Source organism: Uranotaenia lowii, chromosome 1 (genome assembly GCF_029784155.1).
Source record: "Uranotaenia lowii strain MFRU-FL chromosome 1, ASM2978415v1, whole genome shotgun sequence".
Classification (NCBI taxonomy): Eukaryota; Metazoa; Arthropoda; class Insecta; order Diptera; family Culicidae; genus Uranotaenia; species Uranotaenia lowii.
In genome coordinates this window covers 126,170,449-126,198,442 of record NC_073691.1, presented here as the reverse complement: position 1 = coordinate 126,198,442, position 27,994 = coordinate 126,170,449, and the positions used below count along the sequence as shown (strand labels likewise).

Here is a 27,994-nt window from a genome sequence, read left to right as displayed (position 1 = left end):
AAAAAAGTTATTGCGGTTAAAAAATTGTATTTTGGCCGAAACTTGTCGTCCAACACGCAATGAGTACTTTTTACACTTTAAGCTTCTCGGAGGAAAAATTGCGGGATATTTCAGCGATTTCCTCTTAATTTTCGCTTATTCAATATGAAAATTCTGGTATGAGCCTTAACTTTGTGGATATTTTTGACAGTGTAAGTAGGAAAAGTAAGCAATTTTCCACAATTTACGCATCACATTTTTTTGAATAATCAACGGTTTCGCCAGCTATGATGGATTTGAAGGAAATTGTCCAAACATTTTTTTTTCTTTTTTTTTCTTGCATCGTAAATATCTCGAAAATGCGTTAATTTTAAAATTTGTAAAAAAATAGGTCTGTTAGTTGTTTTTACTTACTTACTTTCTTAATGATCCCGCGCCGATCCTCCGGTGCATAGGGCCGTGGTAAAAGACGTCCACTGTTGACAATCCGGGGCCTGCGTCTTCACCTGGTCCCAGTCAAGATTCTCGTCGACAGTTCGGATTTCAGCGGCTAGGCTTCGCCGCCACGAGTTTCTGGGCTTGCCTCTTCTTCAATGTCCTTCTGTATTCCAATCTAGCGCCTCTCTGCAAATCTGGTTTTCATCTTTCCGCAGCGTGTGCCCAATCCATCTCCACTTACGTTCCCGAATCTCGATTTCTAGCGCCCTTTGATGACACCGGCGATATAGTTCCTCATTCGTGATCCAGTTGCCAGGCCACCAAGCGCGGATGATATTCCGCAGGCAGCGGTTTACAAATACTTGCAGTTTTGGCGTCGTCACCGCATATGTGCACCAAGTTTCGCACCCGTACAGCAATACGGATTTGACGTTTGAGTTGAAGATCCGGACTTTCGTTCGTAGAGAGATGTTTCGGAGACTTGCAAACGCAAATCGGGCCTTTCTGATTCGGGTTTCGATGTCTTTCCTGGTACCACCATCAGGCGTTATCTGGCTACCAAGATACTGGAAGCACTCCACTTTCTCAACTTGTTGCCCAGCTACCATGAAACTGGAAGGATTTCCTGTGTTGATCTCCATCGACTTGGTCTTTCCGACATTGAATTTGAGACCTGCTGCCTTGGAGCTTTCGGTGAGGTCGTCGAGTTTGCTCTGCATATCCGGTTATGTTTGGGCGAGCAAAACAATATCGTCAGCCAGGTCAAGGTCGTTAAGTTGCTCCATTGTTGAAGGATTCCACGGCAATCTTCGGTTCGGTGCACAGTCGATCGACCCAGTCAGAATCTCATTCATTACGATTACAAAAAGTAGCGGTGATAAGATACATCCTTGTCTCACTCCAGCAGTTACCGGGATTGGTTCGGACAAGACACCGTCGTGCAAGACCTTGCACGAAAATGCCTCGTATTGTGCTTCGATGAGATGGATTAGTTTCTCTGGTATTCCTGGCCAGATATTTTCATGGTTAAGTCGGTCGAATGCTTTTTCGAAATCAACGAACACCAGCAAAAAAGAGTCCTGGAATGATTTGATTTGTTCCAGTATGATACGTAGCGTTGTGATATGGTCCACACATGATGGCGCGGATCGGAATCCAGCTTGTTGCCGTTGGAGTGTAGCGTCGATTTTCTCCTGGGTCCTGTTCAGGATCACTTTACAGAGTACTTTGAAGGTTGTATAGTTAAACGTTATGCCTCGCCAGTTACCGCACTCTGTCAGGTCTCCTTTCTTCGGGACCTTTACGAAGATACCCTGCATCCAGTCGGCCGGGAATTTTTCAGTATCCAAGATGTCAGCGAAAAGACGGTGCAACATTTGTGCTGACAGGGCAGGGTCGGCTTTCAGCATTTCAGCAGGGATGCAATCGATCCCAGGTGCTTTGTTGGGTTCAATGTTCCGAATATGAATCATTTTCGATTAGCCATGCTTTACTGCATTCAGAGCCAAAAAATCGAAGCAGTCAATTTTTCCTTCTCCAACCAAATCATATAAACTATCATGAATGACAACGACGCTACTGTATTTAAAACATTCCCTCAAATCATGATGTGCTAAAAAAGGACGCAGACTATCAGCGTCGAACGTCTCGATGGTGATTGCCTTCCTTGATGGTTTTCAATCTTCTAGGATCACAACTGATATGTATCAGTTCTGAGCGATGTGTAAAAGTTACAAGATGATTTTTAATTTTTAGCATTGTGTAGAAGAACAAAATCATCACTAATAGAGAATTCGTTTTTAAGTGGTGGTGCACCGGTGCACTACCGGTAGTGCACTTTTTATCGTTTTCATGCTCGTTTTCACGATAAGTAGTGCACTGGTAGTGCACCATAAAGTGGACGGTGGAACACTCTGAAAATATTTGGTGTTGCTTGCGCTCTCACCAATACTATCATGAATTTTGAAAACACGTGCTTCCCGATGTAAACAAATATCAGCTGGTTGGTTTATTTCTATACCGCAAAAATTGCGTTCGAGCTGTTTTTTTCTCTTTTTATCCCGAAGAACGGAAACTTGTTCCGGATTCAATACCAGTGTCGTTTCCAACAGAGGCGGAGAATTTCACCTGGATGGCACGTTCCAAAGCAAACAACGCTCCCTAGAAGAAATGTGTCCAGAAGGCTTGCTGCAGTCGGTTCCAGGCGATGCCGAAAAAGAGCAGCAAATCAGAGTGCAAAAAGGCCAACCCAAAGATCTGGTGGAATCGCCCAAACCGAAAAGTATTCTTGTTCGGGAGGGTCATATAAGTTGGTCTTCACAGCAAGAAGCGTTCAGCTGCATCGAAGCTACTCTGCTACCAGCAAGCTTCGAGCTGTGCCTTATGGTGACGATGCTCGGTTGCGCCAAGTCCCGGATTCCCACCCGTTGCCCTTCAAAAACGGTAGTTCGATACTACACCCGCATTGGGAGCTTGAATTTCGTTCGTTTCGGTCTGTTAGCAAAATTTTCTTCCCCGACTTCCGCGATCCGAGTTCCAAGAATTTTTTTTTTTTTTGTAATCTTAAATGGAAATAGGTACTCGAACGAAGGATTTGCGAGTTGCAGTTACCTTCAAGCTGGGGTAACTGCAGTCTAGCAGCAGCAAACATAGACCGCCCAGAATCAGCCGATATTGCAGTTCATCAGAGCCAGAGGCGAATCTACTAAGCAAAATAAATCTGAAATCTTAACAATTCAACATAATACATAAATTCATGCTAAAATTTTCATATTGTTTAAAAGACAATGATCAACTAAAGTAAATTTCATTTCAATTTTCGAAGTAAAACGAAAACAAAATACCAGCTGTAATAAATTTTTGACAGCTTGATGTTTTTTGTTGACACTGCCGATTTCACGCACACCTTCAAAGGAGAGTGCAAAACTCGATTCATGCTCGTTTTCAGCGTGGATGGTGCAAAACTTTCGGGTGGTGAAAACGAATACGGTATAAGTAACCGCAATGAACTGTTCAGCATGTACTACGGCTTTTTCCAACATGTGGTCCTGGTATTTATTCAGATTTTCCTTCTGAGTCATTCATGATCGTCTATCATATTCAACAATGATGGGAGCATAGGCGTTAGTGAATGATTGTGGGAGCAACGTTCAAAATGTATCATCAAGTATGTCGATCACCGTGAAATGTCCACTAAACACATGCTTTTAATACTTTTAGCTTTGACTATATTTTAAAGTGGGATTTTCTTAATATTTCAAGGAAGACACAAAACACTTCTAGTATCGGTGATAGCCAGAATCAAAGGCACTGGTTCGTTTATTATGAGCATTTTACAAGATTCGCCAGCGAAGTTGAATTACTCTCTTACGACTAAGTTCCCAGATTGGGATTTGATCTACTGATCGAAAGTTGCAACTAATCGAACACTACAACTCCTCCATCCTTTAGTAATGACAATCTATCGTAGCAAAAATAGGTTAATATGATCTAAAAGAGAATACGAAAACCCGTGCTTCACAATTTTTCGAACGTATTTTTAATACACAAATATGAATTGATTCTTGATACCTTTATACATTTACAAAACAAAAATTAAATATGACACCTCAGCTTTGTTTTTTTTATAACACTGATTTCACATTTTCACAGATCATTATCCTTCCCTGAAAGAAGAATGGATCGGCTTCCTAGTCGTAAAATCCTGCACGGGGTTAAGTTTCCATTCCTTCATCTTCAGTAATCCGCTTCGACGATACGATGGGCAAAAAAACTCATCATGAAAATTTGGAAAAGCCCAATTTTCAGAGAGAACCATCCAAAACTCCAAACGACGTCCCAAAACGATCGTCAAAATCATCCGGTGCTCATGCCTTGCTTGTATTTTATTTTACGTTCAAGCCAAAAACATACCAGGTTAGAAGAATATCCTCATCCCAATTTTCTTTTTAAAAATTCGGATGAATGGCTTCTCACTCAAGTTTCTTGTCTTTCAGTTTTGGCAAACACTCTTATAGAAATACATTTTTTCAAATTTCAGATTTTTTTTAAAGAGGATGTTTAAAGATTTTTCCTTCAACTCATATAAAATTCGTTAATTCATGTATTTTAACTATAACCAAAATAGTAAGCAAATAGTTAACAGTTGAAATTTTCATATTTTAACAAAGCTAAATATTCTTTAAAAATTAATTTAAAGTTTTTACCAAAGACAAATCGTATCCAACTATAACAAACTGAACTAATATTGTATGAGTTATGGAAGGAAAAGCATCAGTCAACTTTTAAACGCAGTCAGTTCTAAACCAATGATTGAATATTTTATTATTAAAAAAAAAACTGTAAAGGTGTTTCTGCCATTCTCATTCAAACAATCAAAAATGAGTTTGGTTTTAACTGTTTTTTTTTTTGGCAATTGTTTTGCAATCACTACCAAAGTAGAAATACTCAGGTTTAAACGGTATTCGTTAAAAAAAAAGGCACGGATAAATAAACACAACTACAAAAGCAAACTTGATAAACAATATACAAATGTAAAATACAATAAAAAAAAACTTTCAAAAATGATCACATTGTTTAATAAAATAAGTTTTTTTTTAATTTGCGTAATTTCAAAATACGGCAAAAACATACCTTAAAAAACATCTAGGCCAGGGTCCAGAAAAAAACGAAATATTCTGTTGGTTGGGCAAAGCATCATCTTCTGCTGCACCAAATGTCGTAACCGTGATCTTCCTCAGCAAAACAACATCATCTCCGGCTACAATCTCCGGCTCCACACACACTAAGATTGCAATTTCCCCCCTCAGGATAATGACTATCCGAATCACAGGGAAATTGCTTGATTTAAACGAAGTTCGAACGAAACCCCTCTCGAATCTCGTGGCGCTTCATTTCTTCTGAAATTCGCGATGAAATTCCTACGAACGTACAGGTGATCGCACAATCGTCCTGTATCACGGGAGAACCTCAGCTGTCAACCGTTTTTTGTCTCGCTTTTTATAAATAGTTTTTCTTTTTCGCCTTTGGCGGAAAGAAACGTAAAGTTTCCATTTGTGACGACAAAGCCCAAAGCAAACATCAAGGAAATCAGCGGCGAAATGTTGCTCTTACGGCCATTTAGGACACTTCCTCCAGACGAGCCATCCATCAGCCAAGGAAAAACAGTGAAAAAAGTGAGCCGTAAATTGTGTTGTCTTAAAAAAAAAGAAGTAATTCACTTGATACCACTATCGAAAATTCTTATTTTTTATCTATTTCATAGATGCGGCCAGGATTCAGCGGAAACATCGGTGATGCTGGTAGCCAGGCGGGAGGAACCTCTACGCCAAGGGATCTACCGGCCGTTGAAATTGGCCGTCGCAACATACTTTGTTGCACACCAAGTTTCAGGTATTTGTTGTCAGAATAAATAGTTACATGAAGAATTACATTCCATTGTTTTTTTTTTCAGGCAATATACCGGAAGAATACAAACAGAATGCAGCAGCCATTTGATATTATTAAAAAAAATTCATCAATAAAAGTTCATTCAATTTTAACATGGGTTTTTTGTGCGAAATATATCCGTATTTTACATGTAAATTTTGAAAGAAAACAGCCTCGAGGCTACAGGATAATTTCGAAACCTTCCTGAAAACCACAGGAGAACATCGTTTCGACCCTACAGGTAATTTTGACAGTTGTTTTCCTGTAGTGATTTTCTGTCCCGAGATTTGTCCTGTAATTTCAGCTGTTGAAAATACAGGACGAAATCGTTCCGACCACAGGAGAAAAGATTAAGTGTGCACTGTCCAGCGCAACAAGTTCTACTCAGTAGAATCCAATGGCAAGATGTAAACTTTTTCACATAGCGTCCAAAAAACAACCAATATCTATTCTTTTTAATGTCTACTTTAGCGGGCACATTGAAAACTAGAAAACCGATCGGTGCTGATTTATCTTTCCACACAGAATCTCATCAAACTCACCACTGCACGAAGACGACGGCGTCTTCCAAAACCAACGCTCACTCTCACAAGTATCGCTCAGCGGCAGTGCACCCAGGAGATGTGGTCGAGTCGAAGCTAAATGGAGGGAGAATTCACCACTCGAGTAGAAGAGAAATAAAAATTAAAATAAAGCGAGAGAAAAAAAATAAAGCGTGAGAATATAAACAAAATGGCCATAAACCAACCAACCAAAAAAAAAAAAAAAAAAAAAATGAAACATGATTTCAATCACCAAAAAATTTCCAAAAATAAAGGAAATTAATCTGGTTTCATGGTCAAACGATGCAAGTTCACTTAAAATGGTACTGTAAAAAGTTGTATGAAAAAAAAACTTCTAATAAAAAGGCTTCAGCCACTATTAGCAGTTCCACTTCCAATACCAAAACCAACAGCACCAAAAATACTTACAATGCGGCGTTCAACAAAAATATTAAAAATATCTGAACTGCCGCTCCGGCTCCAACCAAAAAGATCCACTCCTCGTCGCCATTTGAAATATCCACTAGGTTTAAACGGTATTCGTCAAAAAATTAATTTAAAGTTTTTACCAAAGACACACCGTTGACTAGCCACGTGGCAAATAGCAACGGTAGCCCCGATGGGGCATGGTATATCGTTATGTATCTAGTTAGTGTTGATATTCGACAAATATTCACCACGTGCGTATCACAGCACTCGGAGGTATAAATATTTTAGCTTGAAACGAATCCTGATTTCTTTTCTTGGGCGATTTTCCGAACATTGGTTGGATTTCATATTTTTGATTGCCGCTTCTATTCCAGCCAGCGAGGGCGCTTCCGAGTTGACGCCATTTATGCGGCTTACTGAGCTGCGGGTTTGATGATGCGCTCAAGGTCCTGATTGTCGGAGCCAATCGCTATTCGTGACTCGGAAGAGTTGTTCGAAGTGCTCAGTTCATCGTTTGAGCTTATCTGTTCGATCGGTTAATAACTGACCTGCTCGGTCTTTCAGCGGCATTCTTGCATTAGTCCTTGCACCACTGAGGCGGCGAGAAATGTCATAAAGTAATCGGATATCGCTATTAGCGGCGGCTCTTTCTCCTTCTTCGGCTAGGGAGTTTGTCCAGACTCTCTTGTCTCGTCTACTAGCTCGTTTAACTGCATTTTCCAGCTCCGCATATCGTAAGCGTGTGGTTGCTTTGGCTGACCCGGTACATGGCTGCTCAATTCCGACTTTTGGCCTTTTCCGATCATCGACCATCCTCCAAGTTTCATCCGACATCCATTCACTTCTTCTTCCACAAACTTTTCGGAGAGTACCATGGCTCGTCGTGATAAAGGCATTCTTGATTCCACACCACTGTTCTTCGACTGTTCCGTCTGTCGGCAATTCCGAAGCTCGGGATTCTAGCTCATGCGTATGCCCTTTCCACCTCTGAATTCTCCAACTGATGGACGTCGTGTCGACACCCGACTTTCTCCTCGCGCCGTTGGACACGCGTAACTCTCAGTCGTATCTCGACAAGGACGAGGTGATGGTCAGATGCAATGTCTGCGCTTCGTTTGTTGCGGACATCCATAAGGCTCCTTCTTCATTTTCGGCTGATGCAGATGTGGTCAATTTTATTTTCTGTTCGGCCATCTCGGGATACCCAAGTGACCTTATGTGCTGGTCGATGGGGGAAGTGCGATCCACCGATCACTATGTTGTTGTTGTCACACAATTCTACAAACAGCTCTCCGTTTTGCTCATCTGTCCTAGGCCATGGCGCCCCATGATGCGCTCAAGGTCCTGATTGTCGGAGCCAATCTTTGCGTTGAAGTCGCCCAAATGGATTTGAATGTCACCCTTCGGAATTTTCTCTATCACGCTTTTCAGTTGACTGTAAAACTGCTCTTTCTCCTGCAAATCGGCAACGTCAGTTGGCGCATAACACTGGACCATTGTAAGGTTTCTAACCCGTGTTCTAAATCTGGCTACGATTACTCTTTCGTTTATCGGTTCCCATCTAATGAGAGCCGCTTGAGCCTGCGGCTCTCATTGTTACCGTTACCGAGTAGCATGTTCTCCTCGTATGCCAGAGTAAAGCAGGACTTGCCCGGATTGTGTCTTGTGTTATCCAGTGTTAGGCCAACGGACTTTGCTCAGTCCCAGAATTTCAAGCTTGAGGCGGCTAGCTTCTCTAGCAAGTTTAACCAGCTTGCCTTGTTTGGCAAGGGTTAAAACGTTCCAAGTTCCAATTCGTGTCCGCGTTTTTATGCTAAAAGTTGTCGCCAAAGTTTTAGGTTAGTTCTTTTTACAGGCAACAAAATGCTGTCAAAATTTTGTATGTCCAATAATAAGGAAATTAGCAAAAGAAAGTGTCCCATTCCTAAATGAACTATGCTTTACTATATCTATTTTTGATTAAATGTTGGAGATTTTCATCAGATTCTTTCAAGACTTCAGCACCGAAGACTGAACTAAACACTTATTAAGTCTTTTGAATTATCCTACATTCTACAGTATTGATTTTGGAAATCTATTCTTTCGCTCCTAATAAAAAACATATAAAATTTGTTAAAATATTGTTATAAAAAAAACTAGGCTTTTGTTTGTCCATAATAATAAAAAATGCAAATTAAGTTTATCGTGTTTTAATTTTCTGGCAACAAGTTACCCAACCTCCCTCGTTAAAATTATTGTTCGAATATGGCAAATTTTCTCGACTTACAGCTCTCTCCTGCATCGGCACGTCCCGCAAACGCTCCTCCCACCGCTGCTTCCGTGGATCCACGACGAAATCTGATTGATCTGCTCCCGGGGGACCTTTGAGCTTTGACCTCGGTGAAATGGAGTGTTTCGATCCCCGCGACATTCGCAATCGTACCTTTCGTCGCACTTCTCGATTTCGATTCGGCAGCCCGATTCCGACGCCATCACAATCTGGCCGGAAAAGGCCCACATGGCCGTGCGGTTGAACTTCTAGGGCAGCCCAGTCTTTCCACGCATAAACAGCCGTCTCAATTTTCGCGGTAATGGTTGATTCGAGCCGACCGGGGCATAGACGCCATTCGAATAGGCAGGGGACGCCTTCACTGACCCTCGTTGGAGCCACATAACTCGATTTCATGCTTTTTCGGACTACTTGCGAAACTCGCGTGGTGAGATTGGCACTACTTGGCCCACGATTCCGATCCGAACGAAACCAAATCACTCCTCGGTGTCGCGGTTCAATCCAAAAAGAAAGTGCTCTCAGCCGAGCTTCGAGAGGAAAGAGCCCGTCCTACACTGGTTCTACGTCACCTTTTTTCTAGCAATCCCGTGACGCACACTTTGCCGCAAACTTTTCCCTCCTTTTTTGTTGACCGCTTCCCGCTAAGAATTTGGCCGTTTTTTTGGCCATTTCGAGCAGTTATCGGGTCGATTTTGCCACGTGTTTTCCGGACTGTGATGTTGTTATTTTTCGGTTCACGTTGAGGTAACTTAATAAAAAGTTGGGTTTTTCTAACAAAAATGTTGCCAATTTTGCTCAAATCATATCGAATTACAGTCAACTCAAACATCAATGAAACCAAATGTAACAATATTTGTGAAATTTTCACTGCATCTCACTGGCGCACATTCAAAACGATCATAAAAACTCATCAGCGATTCCATCGTCAATTGCATTTTTTAGTTAATATTGTGTCAAATATTCTTATGTAATCGCTTTGAAAAAGAAAAACTAATTTCTTCGCATATTTTTTCTAGCATTGGAATCAGCTATCCCGATTCCAGAAAAACTTGATATGTATTATGTTTGCTGGAGTATGCATTTTCCTGTTCTTCCTCATTCCGTACGACGATATTTCAAGTCAACCTGTCCGAGGGGAGCCTCCGCTTGAGCACATCCAGATTGCTCCGTTTAAAGATCGGGTAAGTGAAGTGGTTTAAATTATTTGCTTTGCAAATAGTAATATATACATATACATACATATGTATACCCAACCGTCATCAATTGGGTTCCGTGTTGCACACCGCACATTCCCCTTGTAAGTAAGTTTCCGCCTTCGGCACTCCCCACAACACCATCTGATTTTTTCCTTCTAAATATATATTTATTACTTACCTATATCACTATTTCGTCCCGCACTGTATTACCATTACATGAGAATCTTGCATTTTTCCTACATTTTGCTGCTTACGCGTAAAACAAACAGCACGAACACTTAGGTTCTCTGCACTTGGCTGAATCTGGACCGGAAAAACCGGCCCTGGAACGTAGCCTCCGATCGCCCGACGGAGAAGTGGCGAAAGAGGTGAATCTTGGTGCCGGAGCAGCAGCACCCCGACAAAGTGGTATTATCGATGAGCCGCCAGTGCGAAAGGATCAGGAAGATAATCAAAAACAGCCACCCCAGTTAGAATCCCGACTGGATGAACCAGTCGATGGGGGAGAGGTTGGTTATCAGAACGCTGCTGAAGAAACCGGAGCCACGTTGCAAGTGGTTCAGAACGAAGCCAAGGAGATTGTGGACAACAATGAGGAAAACGTATTGGAGGAGAACCGTCGCAGTGATAATGCCAAAGATTTCAAGGTATAAAAGAAATTGTTCGTTGAGTTTCCATTGCTTCATCATGCTTTTGTTTGTGATTTTTTGTGTTTATGCTAGACTAACCCATAGCACTGGCCACATTGCACACTGGTACAGAACATCAATCTAGCGGAACTAAATTAATAGCGCCCAGGGATGAAAAGATAGACTTTTGGTGTCTTCGACAACATTGCATAGTTTTACAAGGCGCATACTTTGAAATAAAATTCAGAGTCGAGGGGTCCACCAATAGCAAGATAAAAATGCTAACTTTTTTGTTAAGCATTTTAGAGCTTTGGTTTCTTCTACAAAGTTGTTTATCTTAACAAAATACATAACTTTGCTGAACAAGTCAAAGTTCTACAATTTTATTCTAAGGAGTTACAATGAAATTAAGAAACATACCTTGAAAAAACAGTTTTTTAAATCTGAAACGTTGTAGGTAAGACAAAACAATTTTCAGTCTTCGAAACAAAGTTGTAAAATGTTAAGTTCTACAATCGCTTAGTACATTATGATGTGTTTTGAAATTGTTGAAGCGCTGCAGAAAGCATTTAGTTTAATATATTAACGATTTTCAAAGCAAAGTGGTTCGAATTGCGCAAATTTTCGCACCATCAGCCAATGTGGATTTTATTTTTGGTATTAAGAGGAATTATTACCATATAAAACTAGCGTGGAACTCGGTGGAACTTGAAGCAATTTTAAGATTGAAAATCTAGTATTTTGTTCACAAATATCACTTTTTTAAGACACTTTATTAGTTTCTTAGTTTCTTTGATGCAATTTACTTGCAGAATTTGAGAAAAAGAAATAATTTGATGATTTAACCGGTTTTCCTTTTCAAATTTATCAATAGAATCTGTTCTAGTACATCATTATATAAATGATATCTGTACCAACACGTGAAAGTGATTTAATTCCAAAAGTAAACTAGCTTTCAGCTTTCAGTAGCTGGTGGCAGGCCAATTTTGGCTCTATTTAACGATAAAAACACTTTTGAGATAATAAGTTTTCGTTGGATTACAAACTCAATTTGAGCAAAGGTGTTATGTTCGATCAACAACTATCATTTAGAGACCATATCTCTTATGTCGTCACCAAAGCCTCCAAATGTCTAGGATTCCTTTTCAGAATAACCAAGCATTTCAGAGATATTCAATGCCTTAAAACCCTTTTCTGCGCACTGGTTCGCTCTAATTTAGAGTACTGCTCAATCGTTTGGAATCCCTATTATAACAACTCAATTGAACGTATCGAGAAGATCCAACGCAAATTTTTGCGCTTCGCTCTCCGCAACTTACCTTGGAACGATCCCATCAACCTTCCTGCATATGAAGACAGATGCAATCTTATAGGACTTGATACTCTGTCTTCTCGTCGAGCTGTCTTAGATGCATCCTTCACATCCGACATCATTCTCGGTAATGTTGATTGTCCTCAAATTTTAGAAAGTTTAAATTTTAATGTAAGGCCCAGAAACCTTCGTTCTCAATCTTTCCTGGTCCTTCCACATGCTTCTACTAATTACGGTCAAAATGCACCACTTGCTAGAATATCTAGAACAGTGGTTTTCAAAGTGGTCCCTACCGCCCCCTTGGGGGCGTTGCGAGATTCTAGGGGGGCGGTAAGCGCAACTTTGAAATTTGGGGGGCGTTGGAAAGGCCCAGGGGGCGGTGGGTTCATTTGAAAATTCACATTTTCTCAAATTACAGAACAAATTAGAATTCAAATGACAACGATGAACGTCTAACGCACAGCAACGAAACGATATTGAAGAACTTTGAAAACCAAACCAAACTTTGAAAATCAGGTTAAATACAAAAAATATCAATAAGTTAACAGAGTTATGTGATTTTACCCCCGCAGGTCTCAACACAGACATTTTTTTTATTGTAAGATTTCGTATACGATTTGTATATTGATCTGGCTTTGTAAGTTATTTTAGATTATACTCAAAAACATAAATTTTGGATGGCAATGCTTGAAAGTTATGATTTGTTCATCTTTAATTCAATTGATAAAAAAAGGAATTCTGCAATTTTTCATGATTAAAAATCAAAAGTTATTCAATTTTTACTAAAATTGTCCGAGTCCATTAGTTGGAAACTAAATATATGAAATTTTTAGACCCGTAAATACTGCTCAACTTAAAACAGTAATCAAATTAAGTTTGCAAGTTTCATAAATAAAAGTTTGCTAATCTTTGCTCATAAAAAAATTACTTTATCAAGAAATAAAACTATGCATTTTACTTTTGATGCTATTTCACCGAATTAACAGTGATTGTTTTGCGAACAATAATGGAAAATTTGATAGCAAAATTTTTTTTTATTAAACTTTAGATCGGCCTTTTAATAATTTTTTTTCAAATTTAAGAATTTGTCCTCTTATGAAATTAATTTGCGAATTATCAGAGAGGGTTAAAGAGTTGAAATGAAAGACGGATAGAAGAAAATTCTAAGGTGGTGAAAAAAGCGAAGAGCATTTGAAATAGAAGCTTGAACTTTCTTCCGATCTTCTATCCGTCTTTCATTTCAACTCTTTAACCCTCACCGATAAAGCTGCAAATTAATTTCATAAATCAAATTCACGGTGATTTCTCTTCTTAAAAGAATTTGTCCTCGGAATGTCATATTTTATCAATTTTTTTTTCGAGGATTGAAGCAATTTATTTTGATAAAATATGAAATTTGGTTAAGCTCTACAGTTGAAAGGTTATGGTTCGCTATTCAGTCTTCTGAAGTTAATTATAACACTTTTTATATGTGCTTCATTTAACCTTTTCAAATTATACTATAATAAAATGTCCAAAACTTAAGGCTTTTCAACGATCCAATATACATTTCTTCTAAAGATTTTTTTAAAAATTTGATCAGGGGGGCGTTGAGCTTGAAAATTTTGCAAAAGGGGGCGGTGAGGGAAAATAGTTTGAAAACCACTGATCTAGAACATTCAATCGCGTATCGTCAGCTTTTGATTTTCATTTATCCCGAAACACATTTAAACGTAAATTTCGCAGAGAGCTTTTGTAATTTAGGCTTATCTATACTTAATTGTGTAAACATTGCTAGATTGTAAGGTGTGTTAATTTTAAGTACTCGATGTATCATTTGGATTTAAATTGTAATCTGTTGATGCAAAAGATGAGGGTTTTTACGCGCATATGAGAGGGATCTAATCCAACTTATATGGGCTTTTTCCCCTCCAATAAAGAATTAAAGAATTAAAAAAAAAGGATTTATGACCATTTTGAAACCAGAGCTGACAACACGTTGATAAACACCATTTATTCCTGACCGAAGCAAATGTTGTAAAAACAAGTGTCTGAAAAAGTGATATTTGTGAACAAAATACTAGATTTTCAATCTTAAAATTGCTTCGAGTTCCACCGAGTTCCACGCTAGTTTTATATGGAAATGATTCCTCCTAACACCAAAAATAAAATCCACATTGGCTGATGGTGCGAAAATTTGCGCAATTCAAACCACTTTGCTTTGAAAATCGTTAATATATTACACTAAATGCTTTCTGCAGCGCTTCAGCAATTTCAAAACACATCATAATGTACTAAGCGATTGTAGAACTTAACATTTTACAACTTTGTTTCGAAGACTGAAAATTGTTTTGTCTTACCTACAACGTTTCAGATTTAAAAAACTGTTTTTTCAAGGTATTTTTCTTAATTTCATTGTAACTCCTTAGAATAAAATTGTAGAACTTTGACTTGTTCAGCAAAGTTATGTATTTTGTTAAGATAAACATCTTTGTAGAAGAAACCAAAGCTCTAAAATGCTTAACAAAAAAGTTAGCATTTTTATCTTGCTATTGGTGGACCCCTCGACTCTGTATTTTATTTCAAAGTATGCGCCTTGTAAAACTATGCAATGTTGTCGAAGACACCAAAAGTCTATCTTTTCATCCCTGGGCGCTATTAATTTAGTTCCGCTAGATTGATGTTCTGTACCAGTGTGCATTGACATGGCACTTAGAACAAAAATTCAACCATTTTCTGTCTAATTTGTGGTTGTCAGATTTTGCAGGTTCGCAATACCGACGGTAGGTGGCGATCCTGAAAAATTTGACAAAAAATGCCCTGTAGGAGAAATGGTCCTGTTTGGCCTGATTTTATCGTAGAAATTGCGTGTTTTATTTTTAAAGTTGGGTGGCATTCCCTAACTGGGATAGCATTTTTCAAATCGATCGATGCGCACTCTGGAATCGACATTGCGTACTGTTGGAAAAATTATCCAGAAAACGAAATCGAGTGTCCAGTCAGTATGGTCAGTGCCCATAGGTCATTTTCGAATAACTAAATAATTAGGTAGTTGCGTTTTTTTTTTCTACAGCATTAGTTGGATGACAATGGTCCAACCACAAATAAAGCTGAAATGAAATAGAAATCATCGACCATGAGCAACAACCATTTAGAACCATTTTTTTTGGCTGGGCCTCCAGATGTCTCCAAACACAACAAAGAGAACTGTCAAAACAAAACTGAGAAAAAATAACAAAGTTTTTTACTAGGCATGTTTTTAAAAAAATCCTATTTGGCTGGACTTAGCCGATGCGTGCTCTGACTGCGATAGCTATTTGAGAAGTGTAAAAACTTATTCAAATTCCAAAACTGTTATTTTGAATGTGAATATAAAAATTTAAATTTTGTAGTGCAAATATAAAAATAAGAAACTTTGCCCAGTCAAAAGTAACTCTTATTGCGTTGCTGCAATTGCAAATTGCGGGGGAAAGACGCCATTTTTTGTAGTCACCATGCCGAGGACTTACGAGTATCGTGGTTTTGTAGCTGAAACGTTCTTTGAAAATAAGGGTAGTGAGTTTGTTTAAATTATAACAACGGTTGATATGATTTAGTTATGGTTGCATAGACTTTTTGATATAATTTGAGATATTTTAACATCCTACGAGTACTAAATTATATCTCATTTTGATAGGGAAAAATTGAATATCAAAATATCTCATCTTGATATAATTTAGTTTTTCTCTTCTGATCAGGTAACTCGGGGGGCTCTTGGCGTTTCGGCTCAGTGATCTTCGTTTTGTCACCTTCTTCGCGTTCTTCCGAGCCACCAAGGCCATTGAATCCTCCTGCATTGCGTTAACATTTATGTCCTCCTCCGTCGATTAATCCGGTCAAGTCCGGATTTTCCGGAATGTTATCTGGGGGATGTTCCGGAATGACGTGGAAAAAACTTGGAAGCTCTGTCTGCCAATCTTTAACAAACAAAGTAAAGTATTATGACGAGAACCAGCATAACTTAAGAAATCTAAGAAAAAATATACCGTCCTGTTTCGATTTTAACATATTGGGAACGACGCTAAACTTGTCCCTGAATGACAAAACAGCCGTGTCCTCAAGCACCACCATGGCTTCTGAATCCTCCAACAATTAGCACATTCCGTCCCTTCACCGTTCAACTCATCCGGCCAGCTCGGGGATAATGTTGGCTGTTCTGGAATGATGAGGAAAACACTTCGTAGCTCAGTAGGCCAATCTGTAATATAGTTTAATGATGAGAAATAGCACAACAAAATGAAATCTAATGCTAAATTTACCTTTCTGTTCCTATTTTCACGTATCGCGCACGAAACAAAACTTATTCCTGAATGAAAGAAAAACTTAACTTCGGGTTCGGAGACTAGTACCTTTTTTTTATTTACCTTTTTTTCTAGGTAAATTCTACCATTTTTGTCTGCTCGATTTAGGAAAACTTAACCACATTGTGAGGTCAGTTTCACCTCGGTGAGGTAAAATTTACGTTTTTGGATTTCACAAGCATTTTTTATCTCGGTAAATTGTACCCTTTTAATATTTTCTGTGATCGTTGACTTAGAAGTCAAGGATGCTATCCTCTAGGCCACGATCTTGCTGGTTGATTAGTTTTTTAGGATATAAAAAAAAATAATGGAATTACAGTTTTCTCGACCACTCAAAAACCGGTATTTGAAAAAAAAACGAACCGGTTGGACAACCCTATTTCTGAGACTTATTCGCGGATTCGATCACAAATTTGCTCTTTTTGCGCCGGCGAGGATTTTCCGGATACTGTTGGCCGCCCGATCAGGAGAACATATCAAAATAATAACTCAAGCGTATCTCACCAAGATATTTACATTTGATTCAGTTAAAATTAAGTACTACAAATTTTCGATTTTAAGTTTCTCCAATCTGAATTATATCTTATTCTGATTGACAGACTTGAATATAGGGTTGAGCTCATTTTCAATAATCAAGATTTTTTTCGGATTGTCCTAAAATAAAATGATTATATCTTATGTTGATATACGTACAACGGCCCAAACCGTACGTTTATGAGTTTCGCTCAAAAAGATTCATAAAATTGAATCCAAGTTTTAGGAAACCAAAAATGGGGCATGGTTTTAGCAAAAAATGTGGTTTATTGACATTCCACTTGAAAATTTTCTCGAAGCATTCATATCTTGATAAGTTATAATTTTGATAGGTTTTGTTCTGCCCAATATCAAACTATGCTATCTGAATAAGATATAATCTTGAAAGGAGCATATCTAAAATTGGTATAATTTAGCTATGATCGCATAGATTTTTTGATATAATTTGAGATATTTTAACATCCTACGAGTACTGAATAATAACTCATTTAGATAGGAAGAATATTAGTATCAAAATATCTCATGTTGATATAATTTAGATTTTTCCTTCTGATCGGGCGTTCTGCTGACCGGATTCTTCGCCTGCCGCTTACGCTAAAACGTGATGCATTTCCCTTTTAAAAATTGCTTCATTTGTAATTTGCATGAGTCACGTGTCTTGAATGTTATTCCTTACTCGAAATCCAAAGTTGTTGCGATTCGTTTTAACCTAGCCGTTCTATGTTTTAACGAAGCTTTTCATTTGAGTTGAATGCTAAAAAATCGAAGGAATAACTAAGAATTGCTTTTGAAAAGTGTACTTATTCAAGGTTTGCTAAAGTTTATCCCGGTTGCCGCACTGTAATATCTCCATTCGATGTAATATTGATACGAGTGTTCGTGTCCATTTTCTAGGGTCCCACAAACGACCGACAAAGGGCAGTCATCGAAGCTTTCCTCCATTCATGGAAAGGATACAAAGAGTACGCATGGGGCCACGACAACCTGAAACCGATTTCGTCCAGCTATTCCGATTGGTTCGGTCTTGGGCTGACCATAGTGGATTCGCTGGATACTTTGTACATAATGGATCTACAGGAAGAATTCGACGAGGCTCGCAACTGGATCGATCAATATTTGCGGTTTGATGTGAACCGGGATGTGAATCTGTTCGAAGTAACCATCAGGGTTTTGGGAGGATTACTGAGTACTTATCATTTGAGCGGAGATAAAATGTTTCTGGATAAGGCGATGGATTTGGGCCATCGATTGTTGCCCTGTTTTGATTCACCATCGGGTATTCCATATTCGGACGTGAACATTGAAACGATGAAGGCGCATCCACCAAAGTGGTCTCCCGACAGTTCCACGAGCGAGGTCACTACCCTACAACTGGAGTTCAGGGATTTGTCACGAACTTCACTAAATCCGATTTATGAAACGGTAACACGGACTAGAATTAAGGTATAAGTTCTTACTAAAAATTTTTTTTCTTAATCCTCATTCGTTTAAGGTCGCAAATAAAGTGAACGTGAAAGTCCACGAACTAGAGAAGAACGAAGGATTGGTACCAATATTCATAAATGCCAACACGGGACAATTTAGAAACTTTGCTACAATTTCTCTCGGAGCTCGAGCAGACTCTTATTACGAGTATCTTTTGAAACAATGGGTACAAACAGGCAAAAAGAACGATGATTTGTAAGTTTCTTCTAATTTTACGTTGTGAACTATTTAATGCCTTTTATATTTTCTCCATAGCCTTATCGATGACTATAAAACTGCCATTAGAGGAGTGTTGCATCAACTGGTTCGCAAAACGCCAAACGAAAAACATGTGTACATTGGCGAACTGATCAATGGTAAAGATTTCAAACCAAAAATGGACCATCTTACATGTTACCTACCCGGAACCTTGCTGCTAGGATATAAAAATGGAATGCCGAAAACGCATCTCAAGTTGGCAACCGATCTACTGGAAACCTGTTATCAAACCTACATGAAACAACCTACCCAGCTAGCGCCAGAAATTTCTTACTTCAACTTGAATGGGGAATCCGAGCACGATATCTACGTGAAAACAAATGACGCCCATAATCTCCTTCGGCCGGAGTTTATTGAGAGTTTGTATTATTTCTATGCTATAACTGGGAACAAAACCTATCAGGATATGGGTTGGACTATTTTCGAAGCGTTCAACAAGTATACACGGGTTAAAAACGGTTACACCTCGATAGGGAACGTGAAGAGCCCACTAAACACTCGTCCTCGCGACATGATGGAAAGTTTTTGGCTAGGGGAAACTCTCAAGTACTTTTATCTGTTATTTAGCGACGATCGATTGGAGATCGATCTAGACAAATACGTATTCAATTCGGAGGCGCACCCATTGCCCATACGGGATGACTGAACATGATCTGTGGCGAAGGCTGGAACTCTGACGCAGAGTGCTTGGTGTTTCTGCTGCCCTATTGGTGCGCTGGTTGCCAGGCTTTTAGAACAACTGTTTCAATTCCACTACTTTTTCGAAATATCTGGTCCCTGAATCATGCAGCACAAGGCATCATACGTACATGAACGTAAAACCTTTTCGGTAACGTATTACGGGGTGCAGATAGTTAGCAAATTCTTATTGATCGTTAAATTTTTTAAGGAAGCTATAATTTTGAAGTTTCCAATTTGGGCATACATAGATAGTCCGTTACATCCTATACTTATCTACTTATTTATTTTGTTTATTTTGTAGATTTTAATAGGGTCGTAATTCAAAATGGTGCAAATCTATTCCCAATTCCCTGTAGATCATTCTTGTAGAAAAATAGGATGCAATACAATCTTTTCTAATTACACTAAATAGATGTAAGCAGTACATGCAGCAGCCTACGGCAGCCAATTAAGTGAGCTGAAAAACATTGAAAAAAATCTCTAGTCTTCATTAAGAAATTAGGGTGATTGTCGAGCGATAGAAAAGCGTGCAAGTGAGCTCCAAATATTAAAGCAAAAAACCAAACAATTTCTTTGGTTACGATTAAGGGTATAAAAATACACAAAAACAAATGAAAGTTGTTTGAAAGACATGAAACGAATTCAATTTCTAGGATGCTAAGCGACCAACAAATAAATGGATATTAAAATAAATATAGTCATACGTTGTTTCATTCAAATTGAAGAAATTCTCCAGATACTTCAATTTTTGCGTTACCGTTTTTCATTTACTTTCATAGTATTCCGTCTCATGACATAACTTGATGAACATAATTCCTAAAATTCACTCCGTCCATGGCACCCCTCTCCAGTTTCTCGGACATCCCACATTTGTCAGATCACGCTCCACTTGGTCTAACCACCTCGCTCGTTGAGCCCCTACTCGTCTCATTCCTACCGAATTAATTCGTAGCGAACACCTGTTTTGCAGAACAGTCGTTCGGCATTCTTGCAACATGTCCTGCCCAGCGTATCCGGGCAGCCTTCACCACCTTCTAGATACTGGGTTTGCCGTAGAGTCGCGCTAGCTCGTGATTCATCCTTCGCCTCCACACTCCGTTCTTTGCACAATGACTGAACCCACCATCCTCTCTGCCTGTCCGTTGCTTTCCGGATGTTATGGTGAATTCTTTAAAATTTTAATTTCTTGTTTTTTTTTAAAAAAATTCACAAAATACTCTGACTTAAAAGGAGGGCCACCGTCAGTAACCATCACTTCTGGTAATCCATATCTTGAAAAAAATCTTAGTAAAATATTTATAACTTTTTTATCATCCGTTCCGAATTTCATGTGCTCCAATTCTATCCACTTACTGTGGAACTGTCAACAACTAGTAAAAAGGTCTTTTGTTGAAAATGGAAAAAATCTGCATGGATCCGGGAAAACGGTTTATGTGTAGGTGTCCTCTCCGAATACTCCACAGTTTTCTTTATTTGCGTCATTTCCATACAAATTCTGCATGTACTCACGTAATCCACGATGTCCTTATTCAAACCGAACCAATACACCGTTCTCCTTGCCAGTTGCTTTATTTTGCTCATTCCAGAATGGTTTGTGTGCAGCATCTTCAGCATTATTTTGTTTTAAACTGGAAGGGATTATCACTCTGTCCTGGAATAATACGCAACCTTCTACTATTCCCAGATCATGATGTAAAGAGTAAACGTCCCTAAACTTTTTGTCAGTTCGTTTAGGCCATCAGGCCATCTCTGTATAGTCGATAGGAAAACTGTCAGAGAAAATCAAACTCTTGACACATTCTTTTGCTAACTCTTCAGGGACCTCTTCCGCAAGAGGGAATCTAGAGCAAAAATCCGCGTTTCCCATTTCAGTGGATGGCCTGTAAATGATCTCATTATCATATAAATATGGGAAGTTCCATGACATATCTTTGGAGCCTAGTCATAGCCATGGTGTTTCTTCCTTCCTTGCCTAAAATACCCATTAAAGGCTTATGATCTGAGTATGAGTATATGAGTATGAGTATAGTATAGATTGTAAATTTTTATCCATATAAAGATTTGTGGAACTTTTTCATAGTGCTGATAGAGCTTCTAAATGAAGAATTGGATAATTTTTTGAGCATTATTTAACGAAAAAGACGTAAAACTGATGGATCGTTCTTCTTCTGTGATCTCATGAACAATAACACCACCAAGTCCGTAAATACAGGCATCTGTAACCACAACAACAGGTTTATCAGGGTCAAAATACTCTAATAATTTAGGCTTCAGTAAAAACTGTTTACAATCGTTGAAAACTTTTTTATATTATTCAGACCAGATAAATTTCACGTTTTTCTTTAAAAGTCTGTATAAGCAGCTACTACAGCTTGAACGATTTGGGATGAATTTTTAATTATAATGAGAAACTAAACCTAGAAAAGCTTTCAGCGCTGTTATATTTTCTGGAGCCTTTGCTATGCCCCAAAAATGGTAAACTGTTAACAAAAAATTAGCATTTTTTCAAGTTAACCTTTATATTTGCCTTGGCTAATCTTTCCAAGTCTAAAAAAACCGACACTTCACAGTGGAATGCAGGCTTTCTTACAGAGTATGAATTATCTTTGGAGACATATGACAAAATAATGGATTCCTTATTTCTGAGTTATATATGATTTATCTATAAAAAAGATCATGATTAAAGAAAATCGAAAGCAAAAATTACTAAACTCAATATAAAAAAAGATGGCTAGTACGTTTTTTGGAGGGTAAGCGAACTGATATTCAACGAGTTCATTTACTATCAAAATATTTCAAACTGTTTAAGTTTGAGAGCTTCACTTCTCGACGCTCACTAGTGGTCAAGGGGTTAGCCTACTAAACTCTCATGATAGATGGCGTGGGATCAATTCTCGGCTGTTTGCTGAACTTTTTGTCAAATTTTCGATCGCCTCCGTAATCAATTTAGCGATTGCTGGCTACTGCTGTTTAGCTAATGGCTACTAGTTTTGGAGCCAACATAAGCATATGTTCGAAGGAATAGAACAATTTTAAACAATTTTGTTTTTTTTTGTTTTTAGAATATGACTTACAGGAAAAATTCCAATTTTTTTAAACTAAATTCATCAAAATCGTAAAACCTAGAATAGGAGAAAGGGTGATAAGAAAATTTCAATGGAACATACAAATTCACGGACATCTTCGTAACTCGTCGAGCTGAGTCGATTGGTATATATAAGGTGGGGTCTTGGATCCTTAATTGATGATAACCCGAACTGACTGTTCGCTATGCCTTTCTGTAAGAAAGCCAAGAAGGTTCTTCTTGCATTCTTCCAAATTTGTACCTGAAATCAAAATATCATCCAAATAACATATGACACTTTCGAACCCCGAAGTTCCTGATCAATGACTTTCTGGAAAATTGCTGCACTGAATGACTCTCCTTGTGGTAATCGTTTGTAAACATACACCCTTATTCTTGTTTTCGATCGAATGGCATTCGTTCGAAAGTTTTGCAATTTCGCATTCTTGTTTTCGTTCGAACGAATGATAACCGTTCGATCTTTCGAACATCATTCGTACGAACAAAACATTGCATTCTCGTTTTCGATCGTACGTATTTTTTCTATAGACTCACTAACGCGAGTCTGATACTGCGAATCATTACCGTTTGAAGCAATCAATTAAATATCGATTGAAAAATACAAAAGCTATTCAAAATAATATGTATATGTATTTTGGATCAATTCGAAAAGAAATGAGTAAAAAGGGGGTAGGTACGTGAACTAAACATAAATAAATTCGATCCAGACCGAATTTAATCAACTAACTCGGAAACCTCTGTCAATGTATAAAAATCGATTGTACCCAACAAACATTTTTTGCTGAACAACCGCTGAAACATTATTTAGTTCTAATTTTAAATCAGCTATCTTGCTGAAAGAAGGCAACCAAAATTCAGGGAGAAGCTGCTGTTCAGCCCTTAAACATCGAGATTTGGAGAAATTAATCAGCGAAGATGACATGAAACGTCAATTGACGGATCAACAAAAAAAAACAAAAAGAATGTTGACCGATGTATGTCCGATATTTGCCAGCTACTTTTCCCCTCCCGTGTTATTTTTTTTTTTATTTTAACGTCTCGAACTTTGAACCTACGACTTGTTGGTCTCATGCCGCAGAAGGCAGAACCAACCATGCATTCTGCGTAGGATCAGAAAAGTGTCGCTCTTAAGCGACCGAAATATCTCTCAACCAAAGTCAATTTCATATGAATAGAAATTGAAATTTCTTCGAGAATAAAATGGAAATTTCCCGGCTAGGCCATTTTATCAAGCGAAGTATGAAATTTCGAATGATTTGAAGATTAAAAAGATAATTTATTTTGATCCATTCGAAGTCATGACATTATGATTAACAGAAAGTTTGTTGTTGCTGAAAGGCGCTTTCGAAGTTACCCTTGTACAGCTGACGGCTGTCAAATTTGAATGGTGTCAAAAATGGTTGGACAAAGGCTGAACGAGTTATTCTTCAACCAATTTTCCCCTACTTTCTATTGGCTGAAATAAAACTTCCTTACACGCTGAAACAGCGCTGAGGTATTTCTTTCTTCAGCCAGATAGCTGAAACAGCAACCAGCACCTTAACACAGCATACGATCAGAGAATTGGCGTTTTTAACCAGCAAAAATGTTTGTTGGGTAGAGTTGATTGAAAAATAACATTTTTTTAGATTAAAAAACTCATTTTTATTAAAATAATTTTGAACCTATATATTGCAATTCAACGTCGTCTTCCGATCTTCTCCGGCGGGGCAACTTTCCAGCAGCAACAGCGAAAGCAACATCTCCACCAGCTGGTATTGGCTCCGACTTGTTGAACTTTTTGCAATCACCTCCGAAAACACTGCGATCACTGTTCCAAAAAAGCTTCAATATCAACTGGTTTTAGCAGCTACTGTTGGCGGTTTTGTTGACAAGCCACATCCTTTCGTTGAAAATTTACTTTTGAGCTTGTCCGTGGGTCTTTTCCTTGGTTCCTGTTTCTTTGCTGTACTCCGGTCCGATAGCCAAATTTCACAGAATCACAAACAACGAATGTTTCTATTCGATTGGCAGACGAGAAATGTCATTTTGATACAACAGGGCTGCTTAGAAATTTCGATGTTCATCTGGTAACACCAACACCGAACGTATCGCGTTCGAACGAAAACAAGAATACCTTTTTCGAATTCGATCGAAAGTATCCGTTCGAACGAACGACAGATACGCCGTAAACAAGAATAAAGGCAGAAACACAATACAGCGTCGGTCGTCGCGTCACGTCAGCGGTCAACGCTGTCGATAAGTACTAAAACGCGGACGCGACGCACCCGACGATTTTTGCATCACAATTCAGCGTCAAGAGACATCTTAGATGTCTCTTGACGCTGAATTGTGATGCAAAAATCGTCGGGTGCGTCGCGTCCGCGTTTTAGTACTTATCGACAGCGTTGACCGCTGACGTGACGCGACGACCGACGCTGTATTGTGTTTCTGCCTTAAGGGTGATAAAGACCTTTTATAGTATTTATTACCATTATTTTTTTTAACGTTTCGAAGGAAGCAGTTGTGTGTAAGCACCTGCCAAATTCAAGGAATAAAATACCTTTGACCTAGAAAGTGTAGCGAAAAGATGTTGAGGTAATGGTAATGGGTATGTATTTGTTACGATGACCTTATTGATAGATACCTTGCATCAGTCAATAACTAAACGAATATCTTGGTCTTTTTTTACTACTAAAGCATGGATCACTATGAATCTGGACGCCTTAAACGGACGGCCTTAATCTATCTATTATAATGTAAATAAAAATGCACGAATCCAGCTTGCTTGAACACATCGTCGATCGTTTTGTTCCAGACTCGGGCTGCTTGTTTGAGCCCGTACAGACTCCGCTTGAGACGACACACACTGGCTGGGTTGCCTGTCTCGTACCCGGGGGGCTGCTTCATGAACATTTCTTCATCCAGCGTACCGTACAAATAAGCTGTTTTGATGTCCACATGCTTGACGAAGAGATTCCGTTCAGCTGCCACCGTTAGCAAAACCCGCAAAGAGACTTGTTTAGCCACCGGCGCAAAGACTTCGTCAAAATCTTCACCGTACTTTTGGGAGTATCCTTGGGCGACTAACCTTGCCATATACCGAACAACTTTTCCGGTCTCGTCCTCTTTCCGTTTGAAGATCCACTTGCAACCAACCTTCTTGCGACCAGGTGGTAGTGTTGTGATCTCCCAGGCAGGGTTGGTCGGCTCTTCTCAAACAACAAAGAGCCGGGAGAAACCATCACTGTTTTCAGTTCGGCTTCCGAGTGTAATCCTCTTTCGCTGATCGTGCTCCACTCGTTACCCGAGTTTACACGAGCTGTAAGTGACTCGGACGGCAAGTGTGAGAGCATTTGCATCCGAGTGGGAGAAAGAGAATTCTAAACAAAGAGCGCCCTGTATTTCAGTCATACACCTCAGAGTAAAGAAGGAAAAAATAATTTAGACTCCCACCACACAACGTAGAAAAAAAATAAACAATTTCTACTCCGCTACCATGCCTACTGCTGTTAGCTGTTTTGAATTTTTTTTTGCAAAAGGTAGCGTTCGAAGAAGAGGTGACAGGTGGTTTCATCAAAAAATTAGGACACCGCAAAGAACAAAAAACCAGAATTTTTCAGTACCCCAGTAGATTGGTGGAAATGAAATGCAGCTCTTCTTAAATTGCATAAATTAAGACGAAATAGCGGTGCAGTATACGCCTTAATTTATGCAGCAGAAGAGATATTAAGTTAGTCGGCTTTTAGTTTATACCGAAAAACACTGTTCAAATATCATCTGAACCGAAGATTACCATTGGTTTAAGAGGTTAAACTGTTTTTATTGCAAATCAATTGCAATTAAGATCAGGACGGCTTCAAGAAAATCAGGACACCACTGGGAGCTTTGATTCGGAAAGTAGCATCTTTTCTCGTGAACGTACCAAGAGTAAACTGAGTTAGCTCTCGAATTCTCCTCAGCACATTGCGCAACAGATTTTTCCGGAGAAGGGAATTCTCTTCATCAGCGGATATGAATGCTCTCGCTCACTCTTATGTGTTGACAATCTCACTCTTCATTTCAGTGCGATTTATCTCTCCCCGCACCGATTGGAGGAGCAGACGAAAAAAATTGCACTCTCTTTCACTGGACAAGCCGATCTGAGGAGTTTTGCCACCCATGCTCCCAGGTTTCGTTTTCCATCAAGGAACGGAATTCCTCGTCCATCGCTGCCTTCCAGTACACGCTTTCAGGTCCGGTGATTGCTTCCTCATACTTTCGTGGCTCAGCAGCTGCAACCGATGCCATGCTAACAGCTGCAGAATAGCGAGCTGGTGGTACACCTTTGGTTCGGCGAGTCGACCTTCTGGGATTTTCAATGACTGAATTGATGTCAGCTTCGGTTAGCGTAGAATCAGTTGCGGTATTGTAGTCGAAATCATCGTCGTCCGATTGATCATCATCAATGTCCGACTCGTCCAGCGGTTCTTCCTTGTTGGCCGCCAGCGGAGCTTTATTTTCGACCGGTTTCACTGAATACTCGAATTCTACAACATCTTTCTCGTTTTGGCTGCCCATCGACTGCATAAGGCTCTTTTCTTCCAGGCGCTCCTCCTCAACGAAGTTGGCATCGCGGCTGATGATAATCGTTCGTGTTGCTTGATCCAGGAAACGATAAGCTTTATGGTCCGACGAGTAACCCACAAAAGTTAGCTTCATTGATGCTGGGCTTAGTTTTTTCCTTTTCTGCTTGGCGATATGAACGTGTGCCGCACTCCCAAAGACTTTCAGGTTCGTTACATCCGGCTTCCTTCCATACCAGAGCTCGAACGGCGTTGTAGGAACGGACTTCGATAACAGGACGTTCTGCAAATAAACGGCAGTGCTCACCGCCTCGGCCCAGTAGCACTCAGGAAGCTTTGCGTCAAACAACATACATCGGCTCATTTCGATAAGGTACCGGTTTTTTCTTTCTGCCACGCCGTTTTGCTGCGGAGAGTAGCTTGTCGTGAACTGCGCTTGAATGCCTTCCCGCTTGTAGAAATTTCTCAGCGCGCTGCCTGTGTACTCGCCACCTTGGTCGCTTCTGACCACTTTCGGCTTCCGACCAAATTGCGTTTTCATCATGGCCACGAATTCCATTATCTTCTCCGGAACTTCGCTTTTTTTCCGCAACAGATACAGGACACAAAATCTGCTGTAGTCGTCGATGACGGTCATAAAATATCGATGACCGGACACCGACACGTTTTCCACAGGGCCGCAAACGTCGGTGTGCACGAGATCGAGAACAGCACTAGATTTTCTTTCCACCGACTTCGGAAACGGCTTCCGGCTCATTTTCGCCTTCTGACAGCAGCCCAAGTAACCATAAGCATTAAGCCAAAACCCTGAATCAGCATTAAATCAACATTTCTAATGCAAGTTAGCATGAAATCAACATTTCTAAT

At 39.3% G+C, this 27,994-nt stretch overlaps 2 protein-coding genes and 1 long non-coding RNA gene across 5 annotated transcripts in view; 2 read left to right on the top strand and 1 right to left on the bottom strand.

Moving 5' to 3' along the window:
• The window catches only part of LOC129739849 (endoplasmic reticulum mannosyl-oligosaccharide 1,2-alpha-mannosidase), a 39,557-nt gene extending 19,366 nt beyond the window's left edge, over positions 1-20,191 (top strand). Inside the window, exons 2-6 of one of the 2 annotated variants that reach the window (XM_055731385.1) lie at positions 10,101-10,265; positions 10,550-10,927; positions 17,969-18,496; positions 18,567-18,754; positions 18,815-20,191. In XM_055731385.1, the coding sequence (XP_055587360.1) occupies positions 10,101-10,265; positions 10,550-10,927; positions 17,969-18,496; positions 18,567-18,754; positions 18,815-19,463 (1,908 nt within the window). In that variant the 3' untranslated portion in view covers positions 19,464-20,191. The remainder of the gene's footprint in view (positions 1-10,100; positions 10,266-10,549; positions 10,928-17,968; positions 18,497-18,566; positions 18,755-18,814) is intronic. The other variant, XM_055731386.1, reaches the window with a different exon arrangement.
• On the top strand, positions 5,330-5,957 carry LOC129739850 (uncharacterized). Of its 2 annotated transcripts, none has more exons than XM_055731389.1 (3): positions 5,330-5,591; positions 5,681-5,808; positions 5,870-5,957. In XM_055731389.1, the coding sequence occupies exons 1-3, from the start codon at positions 5,517-5,519 to the stop codon at positions 5,937-5,939; spliced, it is 273 nt and encodes a 90-aa protein (XP_055587364.1). In that variant the 5' UTR covers positions 5,330-5,516; the 3' UTR covers positions 5,940-5,957. The 2 variants fall into 2 exon arrangements, with proteins under 2 accessions (XP_055587364.1, XP_055587363.1); XM_055731388.1 differs by having other exon boundaries at positions 5,330-5,627.
• LOC129739851 (uncharacterized) lies at positions 6,247-6,911 on the bottom strand. The gene is made up of 3 exons (XR_008735993.1): positions 6,816-6,911; positions 6,387-6,505; positions 6,247-6,330 (listed from the first exon to the last, which is right to left on the bottom strand). It is a non-coding gene; the product is annotated as an uncharacterized LOC129739851 (long non-coding RNA).
• Positions 20,192-27,994: the final 7,803 nt, after the last annotated feature.

Excerpts from the sequence above, each read along its gene's own strand:
- LOC129739850 (XM_055731388.1), top strand. The coding sequence starts at position 5,517 with ATGTTGCTCTTACGGCCATTTAGGACACTTCCTCCAGACGAGCCATCC. Across the intron at positions 5,628-5,680 it reads GTTGTCTTAAAAAAAAAGAA|ATGCGGCCAGGATTCAGCGG; the intron begins GTAATTCACTTG and ends TCTATTTCATAG. Across the intron at positions 5,809-5,869 it reads TGTTGCACACCAAGTTTCAG|GCAATATACCGGAAGAATAC; the intron begins GTATTTGTTGTC and ends TTTTTTTTTCAG.